This window comes from Tetrao urogallus, assembly GCF_951394365.1.
Source record: "Tetrao urogallus genome assembly, chromosome: Z".
Lineage (NCBI taxonomy): Eukaryota > Metazoa > Chordata > Aves > Galliformes > Phasianidae > Tetrao > Tetrao urogallus.
The window spans coordinates 17,874,068-17,891,182 of record NC_136816.1 but is presented as its reverse complement, the minus strand read 5'-3'; the positions used below and the strand labels follow the sequence as shown (position 1 = coordinate 17,891,182).

The window sequence follows — 17,115 nt, the reverse complement described above, 5'->3', positions numbered from 1 at the left end:
AGAAATATTTATTGTTGTCCTTCACCTTAGTGGATAAGTTTATTTCTAGCTGGGCTTTGGCCTTTCTAATTTTCCCCCTGCACAGTTTCACTGTGTATTTTTAATCCTTATAAGTTGTATCCTCCCTCTTCCAGCAACCATTAACCTTTCTTTTGTTTCTGAGTTCCAGCCAAAGGTCTCTGTTCAGCGAAACGTGAGGACTTGCAGTTTCAACCCCTGCTCTCATTGCAACCGGGAGTGTGCTTCCCCTTGTTGGCTCCTCTCCAGCTGTGTCAGGACGTTATCTCCAACACACTCTGGGAACATCCAGGACTGTTTGCTTTCTGCTGTACGATATTTCCAGCAGATGTCTGGGAAGTCGCAATGAGAGCAGGGGTTGAGACTGCAAGTCCTCATCTTTGGATGTTGTACTATTGGACATGGTTTAATGGGGAAATGTTGGTGGTAGATGGACAATTGGATGGGATGATCTTGGAGGTCTTTTCCAGTCTTGGTGATTCTGTGTTCTGTAATCTAAAGGAGTCTTGTGACTTGCATTAGGAACTGCAGGCGGGACAAAACTTTTCTAACATTAGTACTTAGCCTCAAATCTCTGTAGAAAATACAGTGCTGTGGAAATTGTGTTGGTTAAATGAAGGTCTGTATAGCTCACTGTCATTAACTGCCTACCAGGGAGACCTGAATGAATTGTGTTATTTGCTTTTCTTTTATGACTGAAGCTGTAGGGAGAGAGTAATATTGTATTTATTGATTTCTCAGTGGTCAGGAAACACCACCTTGTTAATATTCTCAAAAAAGAAAAAAAGAAAAAGAAACTAGATTTAAAATTGCATTGATGAAAATCTGAATTGGAAGTGGAAGCTTTGGGCACAATCTCTTGTAGCTCTGGACTATGCTTGAATGTTGCTCTCTGTTTTGTTCTCAAAGTTGTTCTGGACTGTAAGTGAAAAGCAGAAGTGGAAAAATGAATGCATGCTGTAGTTAAATGATTTTAATTATATCAGTTAATTAGCTTAAGAGAAATACTTACTAGTGGCTCACTTTTTTTCTAGAATGTATTATTTTTTTTCCTTGTTGGATGAAGTTTAAAGCATCTATAGATGAAATGACAGCTGGATGTGCTGTTTTAACGTTTTTTTTTTATGAACTACAGTAATCGGTTTTCTGGTTGTAGTGTGAGATTTTAAAATTTACCGTTGGGCATTCCATGTCTGGCTCTCACATTCTAACAGTGGATCTTCAGCTCAGCTTTTTCAGATGTGCTGGATGTTTGACTTTGGTTATATTGAGTCAAATGCAGAAATACTGTAGAGAAATGTGCATACCTTTGCCTCAGTCTTTCTCAGTTGCAGCAGTTGCTTGATCCCATGGTTCCATCTTGCCCCGTGTTCGTTGCTGATTTTTCTTTGATAAGCAGTTTATCCCATTATATTAAATAAGATTTCATGAAGAAACACAGTCTGATTGACAAGGAGACAAATATCTTGAAAAGACTTAGAAAGCTTCAGGAGTTAATCATGTGTATTTATAGGATGCACTGAGAATGTCTTTCTATCATAGATCTTTTTAAAATTACTATTGTGGCCAAATCTGCCATTGTTGAATTTTCTCTCCTACTTTCATTCTTATAGTTCCTTCTGGAAAACAGTTTAGTATTCTTTCGCAAAAACATTTTGAGTATTTATCCTGCAAAATGTCTTTACCTTCTTTACTTCCAGGATCTAATCTAAATCCTAAACTTGCAAATCCATCCTGGGAGATGTCTCCGTAAGAAGTGCTTGGTCCTGTAAGTGTTAGTTGGACCTGTGGAGGTGGAGGAGCTTTTGTTTTGCAGGATCAGTTAACCATCTTTGTGATAATGGACATCATCTGAGTTCAACTTTAACAGCATGTGTATGTGTAAGTTTGGCTGGTGCTTGCTAGGAACAGAGAGTCTGCCACCTTTTCAAAGAATCCTTATTGACTTTGCACAGTCAATAGTGGTACTTCAGGAGCTGCTGAAGTACAGCACTGTCTTACTGCGTGGCTTTATCTGGAAGATTTGAAACTCATGAGTGAAGTCTTATAATTATCACAGGATCACAGAATCACAGACTGGCCTGGGTTGGAAGGGACCTCAAGGATCATGAATCTCCAACTCCCCTGCCACATGCAGAGCCACCAACCTCCCCATTTAATATTAGACCAGGCTGCCCAGGGCCACATCCAATCTGGCCTTGAACACCTCCATGTACGGGACAACCTCTCTGGGCTGCCTGTTTCAGGACCTCACCACTCTCTCTGTAAAGAACTTCTCCCTGACATCCAACCTAAATCTTCCCTCTTTCAACTTAAAACCATTTCCCCTTGGCCTCCTGTTATCTACCCTTTCAAAGAATTGATTCCCCTCCTGTTTGTAGGCTCCCTTTCAGTACCGAAAGCCTGCAGTTAGGCCTTCTTTTCTCCATGCTGAACAAGCCCAGCTCTCTCAGCCTGTCTTTGTAGGGGAGGTGCTCCAGCCCCCTGATCATCTTTTGGCCCTCCTCTGGACCCTTTCCAACAGCTCCCTGTCTTTCTTGTGCTGGGGGCTCCAGACCTGGACACAGTACTTCAGATGGGGGCTCACAAGAGCAGATTAGAGGGGGACAATCACCTCATTGTCCTTGCTGGCCACCCCTAATTATGTTAACTGATGCAGGTAGAACACACATTTGGGCAATTAGTAATAGGGAAATCAATCTGTGACTTCAGTAATAACGATGTGAGGTTCTTTGAGGCTCACTCTAAAGTGTCTGAGATTTTTACTGTTTTTATGTGATGTTATTATCACAAGTAAGATAACTTTAATAAAAGAGCAAAGATTTACTTAAATTGAACAGTTGATTCTAATTAAAATTACACATTCATATATATCAAACATTTTATTAGCACACAGTTAATATTGTATTCATATGATAGTATCAATATTAGTACTAACTGTTAATATGAATATATAATATATATAGTAAAATGATACAATATATCTGAACAAATATTGTTGGTGTTATCATAACAGATATTGAAATTGGGACCCTGCGACACAGATCTCTGCAGGAGGTAGTGTAATCCAGTTCAGCTGAACTTTTTGTTAGGAAGGAGTCAAATGTTGGTCTCTTGCTCCTTGCTATTCAGCACAAAATTCCAGATCTATTCCAGAAAAACCTCTTGTTTCTTTGGCAGGAGGGTGTTTAAAAAGGAATACTGTCTTGACACCTGAGATTAATGTTCAAAAGTGTACTGTTCAAATACTATCACAGAATCACATAATTGCAAGGGTTGAAAGGGACCTCAAGAAATCAAGTCTAACCACCCTGCTAAAGCAGTTTCCCTACAGTAGGTCACATAGGTAGGCATCCAGATGACTCTTCAGTATTTCCATAGAATGAGATTCTGCAGTCTCTCTGGGTGACCTGTTCCAGTGCTACGTCATCCTTATGGTAAAGAAATTCTTCTGCATGTCTATATAGAGCTTCCCATGTTTGACTTTTAGGTCGTTACTCCTTATCCTGTTGCTGCGCACCACCAAGAAGAGCCTGGCCTCATCCATTTGCCTCCCATTTCCCTTTAGATATTTGTAAACATTAATCAGATCCTTTCTCAGTCTTCTTTTCCCCAGGCTGAATAGACCCACATTGCTCAGCCTTTCCTCATCCAGAAGATGCTCCAGGTCCTTTACTGTTTTTGTGACCCTCTACTGGACACCTTCTAGAAGGTCCCTGTATTTTTTTAACCAGGGAGCCCAGGACTGTATTCCAAAGAATTTTTGATATCCCTTCGGTTTTCCCCAACTCTGCATGGTATTAGTGAAAGGTTGCATGACTGATTAGATTTACTTACTTTTAATTTTGTCTTTCTTATATATAACCTTTAAAATACCTAATGGTCTCTCTTCAAGGAATGTAAAAGGTCTGTGATGATAATGGAGCCTTTAACTAAATGGATCTAATGAGTTCTTGGCTTTAAAGTGGAGAAGTATCAAATCAAGTTTCAAGCATCCATGGCATAGATATAGCCTGAAGTTTTGCAGTATACTGTAAATAATGCTTGACAAACTTCACTGCTAAATTTGATATACAGAAGTGAATTAATATTAAACTATTTGACATTTGGGTCCTAAAATATTCATTAAATATTTCTCTCACAACAGTGTTTTAAACCCATTTCAAATTTCAAGGGAGTCTTATGAAATTTGCAGAACAAGACATACTGCCTAAAGCAGCAGCTCAGGGCAGCAGTGAGGAAGATCTCTGATAATGATGGCATGTGGGAGATATTCACACTACTCTTGTTGATTTTTTGGTATCTACATTCAAAGTATTTTCCAAGTTTCACAGTGTGAAAACTCTCAGACTAATCGTGCTAGATTAAACTTTTATGCCACTGAAATTCTGTCCTAGTAAAGATAAAACAGAGTGACCGTAACTGTCTCACCTGAGATCCCTCTTTCCCAATTTCTTTTTTAAGAAATCTATGAGTTTAGCTAAAGAGTGCTGACATCTAGCGGCTACAAGAAATAGTGCAAAGAGCTTTAGTCAAGCTGGTCTTCGTGTTCAGAAGAGTACGGTGCAGTTTAATAAAAGATAACCAATCCTTTTCTTTATGGATTTAAACACAAACGTGAATTCAAGAAACAAATGACAGAATTATGAGGATGAATTCCATTGAATATTTTTTATTAAAATGTTTTTCACTTACATGAAAGGAAAATCTTACCTATTGGCATTTTAGGGAAAGTAATTAGTTTGAATTTTCAAACTCTTTTATTTCTTTTAAAGATTTGACTGTATTTTTAGTAATAAAAAATAGAGAGGGAAAAGACAAATTGCCTTTCTTCAACCTGCTGTCAAGGTCAGTCTTCCACTTGGACCACAGCTTGTGTGTCTTCTAACTGTGGTTAACCTGAAGGAAGACCACACCCAGCTGCACATCAGTCATGTTTCTGGTCTGGATCCGTCCACACAGTATTTAACAGCTGCTTCCTGAAATGCCTGATAGGGCAAACACAAGGACTGCAGTTTCTCCTTCTTCAGCCCTCATCAAGGGGCATCTCTCTGGTCTTAACAAATCCCACTTGTGCAATCTTTCTGACTCATCTTTTCTGACACTTTATACACACATCTCATCCAATCTCTATTGATTAGATTTTGAACATCTTTATTTCACTTTTCCAAATTCTCTTCAGAGTTACCTGTTTGCTCATTGTTAACTATTCCCTAGATGTATCAGGGAGCTTAAGGCTGTGCATATCTGCAATTATATGACCTATCTGAACTTTTTGAACTGACATTGGATTTAATCTGTTCATCTTGACTGTCATGAAAGAGGGAATCCTGAACACAGAAAAGTCAATGAAGTGTTACACTCGTGATGCCAGTGGAGCCAGGATTTGTTCCTAACATCTGCCCATGCATTTTTAAAGACGTCATGTAATTAGATGAGTATATTACAGAAATGTATTTTATAACCTAATTTTTTGTGATTGCATTAAGATGAAATCCTAGTCCTAATATAGTGATGATTTTTTTAACCAAAAACTACGCTGGAACAGTTGGCATTTCATGTGTGACTTTGAGTTTAGATTGCAGACAACAGAAGGTAATTCAAGCACCCTCTCATTATTGATACTACAAATTAGCTGAGTACTGGCACTATAGAATTAGATTGTGACAATAAAAAAGTAATCAAGCTGATGCTTTTAATATAATTATCAATACAAACTATGTTAGTATCTGAACTGGATTAAAAGGACATAATTAATAACGTATGTTTCATCCACAGGAACCAGTGATCCATACGTCAAGTTCAAACTTGGAGGAAAAGAAGTGTTTAGAAGTAAAACAATACACAAGAACCTCAATCCTGTGTGGGAAGAAAAAACTTGTATTCTTATAGATAACCCAAGAGAACCCTTATATATAAAGGTGAGACAGTGTATTATTTATGTCAGACAAATTACAGGCAAAGAGTTATTGACAGAATTTATATTTTTAAATGCAAAGTATGTTACTATTAAAAAAGCTTGAGGTGAATTGTAATTCTGCATTGATCCTTTCCTGCCCTCATTACCCTTAGGAATACATAAGGAATGAAAACAGGCTCTGTAGCAGAAAGAAGCAGATTCAAAAGGGGACGCTTAAAAGAAAGCTAGCTACCTGTTTTGATTTAGGTCAAATAGCAACCCTGCAGTAAGGTAGCAACCCAGAGTAAGGTAAGACAAGGGAACAGAAGTATGTATTTTGTTTTTTCTAGGAAGAATATATTGACAGGTATAACGTCTTTCTTTGAATACAGCATCTAAGTATTTCAGTGTTTGTAGCTCAGGCAGACATTCTAAGTCCTGGCTGAGGTATACTAACTCAGCTGAATGTGTCTACTGGATGTTTTCATTTTGGTAATTTGTAGAGAGAAAAAATAATTATATTTTGCAAGAGGAACTGAGATTTTATTATGTATTTTTCTTTCACGTTACAGTGAAAATGAGAGAGATAAAATATGACAGTATCCAGTCACGTAGATCAATATGATCGACTTAAGCACAAATACTTACGAATTCAGTCCTTCATGCTTGTAGACACTGGAGTATAGGATTTTGGTAACATTATTTCTGTCTAGACCCAGTCTGTATTAAATTATCTGTAGAAGATGAACAGCTTTATCTTCTTAAAAACTTAATTAAAAAAAGAAGGTTTTTTGTAATGCAATAGTTGAAGTATATATATCAGAATCAAAGGCCTTGAGTCCAGGTCTGCTACTTCTCCATTAAATGTTCTCATTACAGCTACTAATAAGTGTCCCTCTTTATTTGGAGTGAAAGATCTCTTCAGATCTCAGAAAATGTCATGACAATGCCATGACAAGGGAATGTAACTTAACTAGGAAGTTTTTGATGCCTGAGAGTTTCCTATTTTTGGCTTGCATAGTTATGTATTATCTTTCCTTTTTACCATCCGTCTTTCTTGTACATTTCCTTCCAAAAGACATTCCTTAATAATTTGTTTTTCGTCATTGTGATTTGAGAAAGCCTAATCTCAAATCACTGACACCACTCAATGTATTAACCACAGATTCTTTTCTGAATTTCAGTAAACTTGTCCAGGTGTGTTGTCTTTTAGACAGAAAGTTAGCAGACTGCATCCTCATAGTGAGTAAGAAGTGTCACTGGTACCTTACAGATCTATTAAGTCATTATCTTAAAGTATTTCTAAAACCTAAAAACCTCCAAAACCCTGACTGATAGAATTTGATCATGTCTTATACTGATGCAAGTGCTGTTTATAACCCACTTTTCACAGTCATATCACTCCCACTTATATTTTATAAGATTTCTAAGGGTGTTAATTCATGTCTAGCAAGCTAGTGATTCTCCTTGCTTTAATTTTACTTTTGCTTTTCCTTTTTTAGTGTCTGTATTTATAAAAATACTGAATTTGTTCACATGCACAGTCTGGTACTGGTATACCATTGTGTCTTTACATTATGAGTTCCAACTTCTAAATAAGCAGTTTCAAAATTTTGTGTCTAAAAAGTGTATGATGGTTTCAGTTACTCCTTGTCTGACTGAGAAGCATGTGGCTTAACTCTGGAAAAGGTTTTCATGAAAAAGGAGTATTTCAAAAAAAGTTTTCTGATGCTGAAAAATGTTTGTATCCCCTGTGCATCTTAGGTTTTTGATTATGACTTCGGGCTTCAAGATGACTTTATTGGTTCAGCGTTTTTGAATCTTGCATCATTAGAATTAAACAGGTATGGCACAAATAAGTCTATGGAGTAGCCTAGCCTTAGGCGCTAATTGCGTGTTTGTGGAGCTGCAAATAGAATGTAATACTGAAAAATAATAATGCAAACCTACCTCATATAAAAATGGCAGGGGAAAAACACTTAGTTTCAGGGAATTACTGTAATATGAACATTAGTAAATATACTAACTTATGATACAGAATATTTGTTGTAGGATCTATAAAAATATAACTTTTATAATCACTCTATTCATGTCTTTATATTGTACCCTTGTTTTTATATTGTCTTCATTTACAGTAGTACCACCTGCTGTTTATGTTTATTTTTCTTATGCTTTTTTTAATTCATTACCATTACAGCGTGGGTTTAATTACTTGAGTGTGTGTATGTACTTAACATGGAGAAAGAGTATTTAGTGTTTACTTGTGACTACTTAAACTGAAATACTTGAAGGTATAAATAAGCTAAATTTGTCACATCGTTTTCAAGTAGCTTCATATAAATGCAGATTTCTTTAATTGTCATGATTCAGAAATGTAATTATCTGAGAGCCTGAAATCAAAACAAGCGCACATGTTTTTGTCTCCTAGGCAAACAGATGTTACCTTGAGCCTGAAGGACCCTCATTACCCTGACCATGATTTGGGAACTATATTATTATCAGTTCTGTTGGCTCCTAGAGAAGAACAGCGGGAAGTGGTAATTTTAAGATTTTAATAAGTGTCATCACTCCTGTTATCTTTCTACGATTGGATGGCTTAAAGCATGAGAACTATGTATCATGAGGTTAATTTCATTTTTTCAGTTCTTAGGATAATGTTGAGCTATGTTTCCATTATAGCTAAGCATACTTTGTCTGCATTGGATCCTTTCTGAGAAAGTAGTAATGAATTATCCAGATAGAACATAAGCAATCTGCAGGGTGTCAAAGCCAATTGCAGGAGCATGATGGTGATTAAAAAGGATGAAATCAATAAGGTACTGGAGAAGAATTTTAAACCTAGTGCTGCCATCTCTAGACAAGAATATTGAAATACTATTCCACTCTGGAAAGGAAGAAACTTGAGGAAAAGTAGTATTTCTTAATTTTTGGCTTTTAGTATGATAATGTTAAGTTTCATTAGGAGTTTTCAATAGAAAAATTGTCTGTTTTTCTATGTTTATTGCAATTCCTTCATCAATCTCAGTTTTCTAAGCTATGTAATTGCTAGTGAAAATGCTTTGTTGTTTTAAATATCGATCCTGCTATTATGACAACTTCTGTCTGCAGTTTGGATATTTTACAGGTTGACTTTTGACTTGTTTTGTAATAGTCCATTTGCAGGAGAAATATGAGACGTGAAATCTTGCTCAGAGGTGGCAAAATAATGTAAACTCCTTTTGCATCAGGAGGTGAAAAAAAGAATTTGATGAGATTTTCCATTCGCGTTCATTATCTGTTCTATAAACAGGGGTGTGATCAAGTTTATATTTGTAAGAGTATATATGATTCTATAAAGAAAAGGACACTACTGTGTCTGTTATATACCTAACAAGTATTGCTGGTTTGTGATATTCTTTTCCACTTTTCTTTGAGTTCTAACTAGTAACTCAGTAATAGGAACTATTGTTGTCTGATAATTAGTATGACAAAGATGTAGGGTTTTGAAAACAGATCTCTCAACCATTTTTCCTTTACAACATCCTCTTAGAACTTAGCAAAATAATGGCAAATGGTTATAATTTACAGGAAGATTATTTAAATTGTGTGTTATCTTTTTTTAAGTGGTACCTTTGTGGTGGCAACTCAGAGCAGAGCCTTGCAGATTGCAATGCAAGTGTGCCTCTAGGTAAAACCCACATTTGTAAGTCTGCTGGTAACAACTCTGTTGTTACAAGTGACTTTAGCATTATTGTGCCATAATCCTAAATTGTGCAGCACAGAAAGAAATGTGTTTTTATGTGAGAAACCAGTGAGTGGGCAGTGGGAGTAAGTTTGTTTCCATTTTTCACAATACAGATAGAAAAAGTTACTGTGCCTTTCAACATTAAGGAAAAGTATTATCTTCTATACAGAGGGAACTGAAGAAAATCACAGTTGAAAAAATTAAAAAAATTAAGACACTGTAATGTGTCTTTCTTATGGGCATTTTTTCAGGGAATTAGTAACTGAATTTGCCACAGACTTCCCAAATAGCAGCTCTTCATACCCAGCTTGTAGTAGTGATAGAAAGAATTGCATTTCTGCTGTTTGACGTTTCATTATTACCTTGATATTTAATAACTTTATTCTTTTAGCTAAGCAGAAGGACCAATTTTTCTTTTTATTCAACCTGTTCTTGTACAGACTTTTATTCTGAAAACACCCAAGATTTTTTTCTGTTTACTATTGGAAATCACTCTTCCCAAGATATGAATCTCAGAGCAGTCCTATCAAAGTTGTAATAAAATTGGAGAATTTGTGTCACATTGAAGGGAAGGCGACCTATAAAATTAACGCTGAGTTGATGTATATGAATGTGTTATGCATTTAATGATTAGAGGCACAATTATCTTTTAGTTGGTTACCACATGTACCTATTTGTTAGATTTTACTTACCCTTTAGGGAGTAGACAAATTACAAAAATTACAAAATATCACATATACAAACTGTCATCCTCGATTGTTTTCAAATATCTTCTAGTAATTAGGACAATTTTTATTGAATTATTTGTTGCTGAGATCAGCAAATTGTCAAATGTTATGCTAGAGGATAAAGGCAAATTCTTGTCTGTTACAGAAATATGCACTGTGCAATTAAAGCAACTCCTACTTTTGCAGTCTATGTAGTGTTCTGTTTGAATGACTGCTTACCTTCTGTTTATCTCCATGCAGGTAATAATTCAAAAAGTACCTGTTGAAATATGTAGATTAAAAAAAAAGTGAGGACCTTTATATCAACTTTAAAGACTGCTGCATAGAAAGCATGTCTTCATACCACATACATTTTTTTTCTAAATCATTACTGATTTTCTTAAATCATTTTGATTTTATATCCCTATATAATCTGTTTTTCAGAAGTGTATTTTCATCTGAATAATTTTTTTTCACTTGTTGACAAAATGTGCAAGCAGTTTAACAGTATGCAGTAGCATACTTTTTAGCAAGCAGTTTAAATAGTATGCAGTCGTTAAATCATGAAGCTGAAGCATTCAGAGATTAGCAGCTAGCAGTTAAATTTCATATACTTTATGTTCCATGTACTTAAATTACAAATACTTCTTAAGACTGTATATGAGGAGAAAGAAGGAATAGCTTCAACAAAATGTGTATTAGCTTTTCCATACAACTTTGGCATAAAAGTAGCAGTGTGTCTGATCCTATATTTTGGGAGCTCTGTAATAATAATCATAGTTCATACCTCAGCCATTTGAATGAAATTTGCTGTTTTGATGTTTGGTGGTTTTTAAGTACAGATTAGACTTTCCGAAAAGATAGTTCATCTACCTCAAATAGAGCAGCTGAGAGTGTTTTGGAAGTCAGGTATACAGGTATAAAAGATGAGTCTATTGACAGTATCTGTAGCTAGATAGAGGATAGACAGAATTCTTTCTAGCATAGTATTTTATCAGCATACCACAGTTGTATCATATGCGTAGGTTGTAAGATCCATCCTGTCATGATGAATAGGGTGTATTTCCACTTTTAGCACCTGCACTGGTTGATAAGATATTTCAACTGGAAGTTCAGTGGACTGCTGGTAGAAAATTGGGAGTCTTATTGTGTATTGCTTCCTTTCTGTGAGAGAGAGATATTATTACTAGTGATTTTTAAAAGAAGCAGTCACTGTTGAAGAATAATAGTTGATTTTGGTTTTGGATGGGACTGTGTTTTGTGAAGCCTTGAAATGTGTAAAGAGCTGTGAAAGAGATTTTGTCCACACATGAAAATTCTACTCCTTCTTTTGGAAAGAGATTCTGATAAGTGCAAATTTTCAGTGTGCAGATTAATATGATATTCTTTACAGTGTACAGCTAGAAGTTCCCGTTTCCTAGGACAAAGACAAATTACATCTCTGTATGCAGATAAAAATTCAGATCACTGATGTTTCCATATGTGCATTTAGCTCCATGGAATTATATTATAAATAAGAAGAGCTGATGATTTATCTCTGAGTCATGGTATACTGTGAGAAACAGCTTAAGTAGTTGACAGTTTGCTTCCAGGGGAAGAATATTAGACACTGTTTCAATTTAATGGAGGTTCTGTATGCTGGTTTCATAAATAAGAACCTACTATTTGATTTTTATAGTATATTTTCTTAGGACAAGAATGCAGAACTAGGCTGTAATAATTTATATACATAGACAGATAATGAACATTTCTAGCAAATCTTGAATGGGTCATTGCCTTTTGTGACCTGCTGCTTTTTCTACCAGCATAAAAATGTTAACTTCTTAAACAATAATCAAACCACTCAAACAGTTTACATTAACATGGTCTATTCCTTTGAGTACTGTTGAAATGAAAAGTCAGATTTATTCTGGTTTATGACCATTCTTAAATTGTGAATCAAAACTGATGAGTTATTGGTATTCATTTGAGAAATAACAATGTTTTTAGTATTTGTGAAAAGAGATTTTTTTTTTTAATTGAAAAACTGAGTTGAAGGAGCATTATTTTCAATAATTCTTTTGCATTTTCATTGTGTTAGGTCTGTATAGTTGTTTCAGTTATTTTGCTTTGATAGAACAGGTAGCTGATTTATCTAGTGTAAGCAAAGAAGACAAAATATAAAAGTATTTGAAAAGTATTTGTATATAAAAACATGTTCAAACTTGAGCTCTCCAATAAAAAACAAAAACAAAAACAAAAAAAAAACCCCACTTTTTAACTCGTAAAAAATGTTTTTTTCCGTAATTTCTCATTGTAAAGAGTGTAAATTTATGAAGTTGGTAATAATTTACATTTTTCTTAAACACATTCCAATGAAGCTTATTTGTTTCTGTAATTCCAGTGATATTCTTTTAATACTAATCTTTGAATACATGTGACTTACGCATGCCCGTGCATCATTTATAGTTGTATGCATGCCAATTGAAAATGTGTATCGTGTATGCAGATTTCATGCTCAGTGTTGTAACCGTCAGTGCCGCACCTGCATGTGAGTGTTTCTGGCTCTTTTGCTAGCAGAGCTGAGTGCGCAGATTCCATCACTACAGATCTTGCACAGCGACTGTGAATTTGTTAGAACTGCATGTCTCCTGTTTACTCTTGAGAACTGTCCTTCCTAACCTGTGTCTTAAAGTTAGCTACAGGGAGTTGAAAGTTGGTGGCTGATCATTTCAGTGGCCTTGGGGGCTGTAAGGCTTGGGTACTACTACTGTACAGCAATACCAATGGCTTGAGTAGCATAGAAAATAGGAAAAAAAGGAAACATGTGAGTGTTACTTGGATCTGAAATTAAAATTACAGCCTTATTCTTTCTTAGATAATTAACCCTAAGTGATACTAAATACTTTTTGCTTTTTTTATCAGTAAAAACATTGATAACATTCCTGTGTTGTCAATTCACTTGCTGTCCTAAATCATATAGTGCAAGCTCATATGTTATTTTTAATTTTGTCAAAAATGTAATACTGTCACAGAAAAGAAAAAGAATGACAGCAGCAAACTGAGGCATGGAATGTTTTCACGTGAAGCAGTTCTGTGTAGTTCATCCATTGCAGTTTGCCTTACGCTATGTATTTGCTTGGTTGACTTCTAAGGATGTAGCTTATCTTGCTACAGCTGGTTACAGTGTCAGTGCATTCAACTAGATGTTTCTGTAGATACTACAGGAACTTAACTGCTTGAAGCTAAAATAGTGTTACATATGTGACGGATTGAGATGACTGGGCTAGATTGTCTTCCCAATCCCAGACAGGTTCAAATGTAAACCTGTGCTGTACGTGCAGAAGTTCAGGATGAGGCAGTGGCAGTGCCCTTATCCATGAAGTGCCATGGCCTGGAGCTGCTTGGTTCCCAAATGCCTCTCTTAACTCTGTCCATAAAAATGGGTCAAGTGGCTTTCTGCAGCTTTTTTTGAATTCAAATATCTATGCATATTTACCAGCACTATGATGTCACTAACATAATGGCAAAACTGTTAAGTTTTATCTGTCCATAGCAACTGAAAAGTTTTCCTCATCAGCCAGGTGTTGTTTGCCTCCCAACAAGCTTCACCTAATTTTTAAACAAAATTATGGATATTTTTAAAAAAGGAAAATCATAGAGTTGTTTCTTTCCCCGCACAATACTTTTACCAGGCAGAATGCTAGCATCTCAAAATTTATTTCAGTCTGGAAAAGAAATATTTTTGCAATAGTTTATATATATATACAGAAACTATATATATGTGCGTGTGTGTGTATATATATATATATATATATAAGTATATAAGTATATATATAAAAGTATATATATAAACATATAAGTAAATATATATATATATATAGTACTGCAGAAAGCTTAAAAAAAAATAATGGCCTTTTAATTATTCTTGCACAGTGAAAACATAGGATGAGAATATTAAATTGCACAGATTAATTTCTCAGTATTTACACAAAACTGCTTTAAGCAACATTTATGCTCACAGGTAAATTGTCCGCATCCATCTTGAACAATTTTATTTACCAATTAAGAATATGTGTCTCTGGGCACTGCCTCCCAGCGTGCTAAAGCACTATTTCTAGCAAACCAAAGTTTCACAGATTATTTATGTAGTAGGATATGGATACATGGTTTTGGTTATTGTTTTTTTTGTTGTTGTTGGTGGTGGTGGTTTTGACTTTGAGTCAAAGTCTGGATTTTATTTCTAGCCTATATATTTTATTTTAGCTCATGCATGTAATTATCAAACACCTGAGTTAATTTTTTTACTGCCATGAAATTAAGTAGCAATAGTAATCTTAAAGATTTTGTGATAGTTGTGTGTTGCCCAAGGATCCTTATGTAGGATTTATCCTTATGCAGCTACAGCTCTCCGCTAGATAGTAGTGTTCTAAAGAATTGGAATATGTTAATATTAAAAAAACAAATTCCAGGACCAGTCAAAATTGATGTCAGTGTAAATGATGGCAGCTGTTTGTTTTTTGTTTTTTTTCGTTTTTTTTCTTTGCTTATCTGTTTTTTTTTAATCATTTTTTGTGTAATGCATTGTCTCCGATAACGAGAAGTTCAAAGCACCCAGAGAAGTATGGCTGGGTGTGAACAGTGCTGCTAGTTGTCTGGATTTCTTTCAGTCTTGTGTAGTTGTTGCTGCAGACTACGTGTTGCTGCTTCAGTGATAATGATCATTGTATGTGGATTGTCCCATTGGAAACAGCTGGCCTCCTTTTCTGCATTTCAGAGAAAAGGTAATTAAAATGCTCTATTTTATTTTCAGACAATGCTAATGAGGAAGAGTTGGAAAAGATCAAGTAAGGTAACTTTTAGCATGTGGTCTTCTGGCATTTCTTGTAGAAGAACTTTAATGTTTTACCAAACCTACCTCTTGGACTGAAATCTTGTGGCACAAGATTTATTGTCTTTCCAATTGTGTTTTACTGAAACTGTTCATATTTTGTCAAACCCAAATCATGAAACACCAGAGCTTTTAATGTAATTATACCATTCAAGTGTGTTGTAGCATTTTAACCTATCTTGATGTTACCTAGTAATGTCAGGTAATAATTGCTAAAGGTATGCTAACTCTTTTTTTGGCACTTTTAATATCTCATGTATAATCAATTTCTGTAAAACTTGCTGATGTTAAAAAGCAATTCATGCCAAAGGGTAACTTTAATTTTCCTATTACTTACTACTGTTACTGTCTAGAATTCTTGTGTGAAAGATTTCTGAGTGGTGCTTCTCAGAGATAGATTTTCCTGATCATAGAATTCAAGGGAATAGTGAGGTTTTCCAAGAGCAGAGGAGTCATTCTCAGTATCCACTTTGTACAGCTCTTTATATAGACTTTCCTGCTTCTAGAAGTCATTTTTATGAGAAAAAGTAGGCTATCTATGTTCTTTTTCACTGTGAAAAGGCTGGGACATGCACAGTAGTAGACTACAGTTAATTCTTGTCTTTTTCCTGTTTGTGTTTCCAGAAAGATAATGAAAATGTGTGTAATTCCATGTCAGTTTTCTGGCCACTGTTATTTAATGCTGCTATGCTGCTTTTAAGTTTTGAGCTTTCTAATTTTTTAATAATTAAAGAGTGTTTTTAAATATCTGAAGGACTTCAGCTGAAATGGCAAATTTATTTATTTATTTGTTCGAAATATTATCATGTAGAGGTGTTAAAATGAGAAGAAATAACTATGTGGAGCAGTTTAATGTGAGCTATTTCCTTTTCTAGCATATTGATTTTTAAATTAAAATACAAGGTTATTGATAAACGATGTACATTTGCATGACATTTCTAGCGTATTAAAAAAATTAAAATTTCAGGTTTCATAATTCTTGGGCACTGAACTGAGTTTTCACACATTTTAATTCTATGACCTAGGACAGTATTTTATCTGTTTCCTTTTCGAAATGTATAAGACAAAGAGAGCTGGAGGGGAGAAGATGTGTAATGTTTTGATTCTCGTATGATTCATGTAACTTCTTTCGAAATACATGAGTTGCTCAAACTCAGCTACAGCTGAGGTTGGCTAATGGCACTGCTATATTGCACCTAGCCATCAGTGGGCTAACTCTTGATGTACTGAAATGTGGTGGAAGAATTTATGAAATTTAGCCTGGAGAAGAGAAGGCTCTGGGGAGACCTGACAGCAGCCTTTCAGTACTTGAAGGGGGGCTGTAGAAAAGAATGGGACAGACTCTTTAGCAGGGTCTGTGGTGACAGGACAAGGGAAAGTGTGTTCATACAAAAAGAAGAGGAGGTTCAGATTGGACATAAGGAAGAAGGTTTTTACTGTCAGGATGGTGAGGCACTGGCACGGGTTACCCAGAGAGCTGGTAGATGTGCCATTCCTGGTAGCATCCATGATCGAGCTGTTCATTGCACAGAACTGCACTAGGTGAGCGTTGAGTGATTTCACTTCCAGTTCAAATGATTATGCAAAATCACATCATGAAAAAACTGTCCCACATATCTTTTTGGTTTGACACAACTGTGAGCTTTGATTTTCCAGAACAAATGACATCATAGTAGCTGGGAATTCTTCAGAGCTATTAAACTGAATTATTTACATGTATTTACCTTTGTTACATTCATCTGACTTAATTCAGTGGCCACCATACTTGAAAAGGAGTATATGAAAAGATTTTGCGAATAGCGAATGCATGAATGTAAATATTGTATTTTTCTACATTTATCTTAGCTAAAGCAATAGTTTCACCTTGATTTTTTAACTCGTATACATTGTATGCACT

At 35.3% G+C, this 17,115-nt stretch overlaps 1 protein-coding gene across 1 annotated transcript in view; it reads left to right on the top strand.

The window, feature by feature from the left end:
- Window positions 1-17,115, top strand: part of MCTP1 (multiple C2 and transmembrane domain containing 1) — a gene marked incomplete at its 3' end in the record, with an annotated part of 232,985 nt that overhangs the window by 109,284 nt on the left and 106,586 nt on the right. Inside the window, exons 3-6 of the mRNA XM_079548229.1 lie at window positions 5,797-5,939; window positions 7,682-7,761; window positions 8,346-8,454; window positions 15,141-15,179. Of these exons, the coding sequence (XP_079404355.1) occupies window positions 5,797-5,939; window positions 7,682-7,761; window positions 8,346-8,454; window positions 15,141-15,179 (371 nt within the window). The remainder of the gene's footprint in view (window positions 1-5,796; window positions 5,940-7,681; window positions 7,762-8,345; window positions 8,455-15,140; window positions 15,180-17,115) is intronic.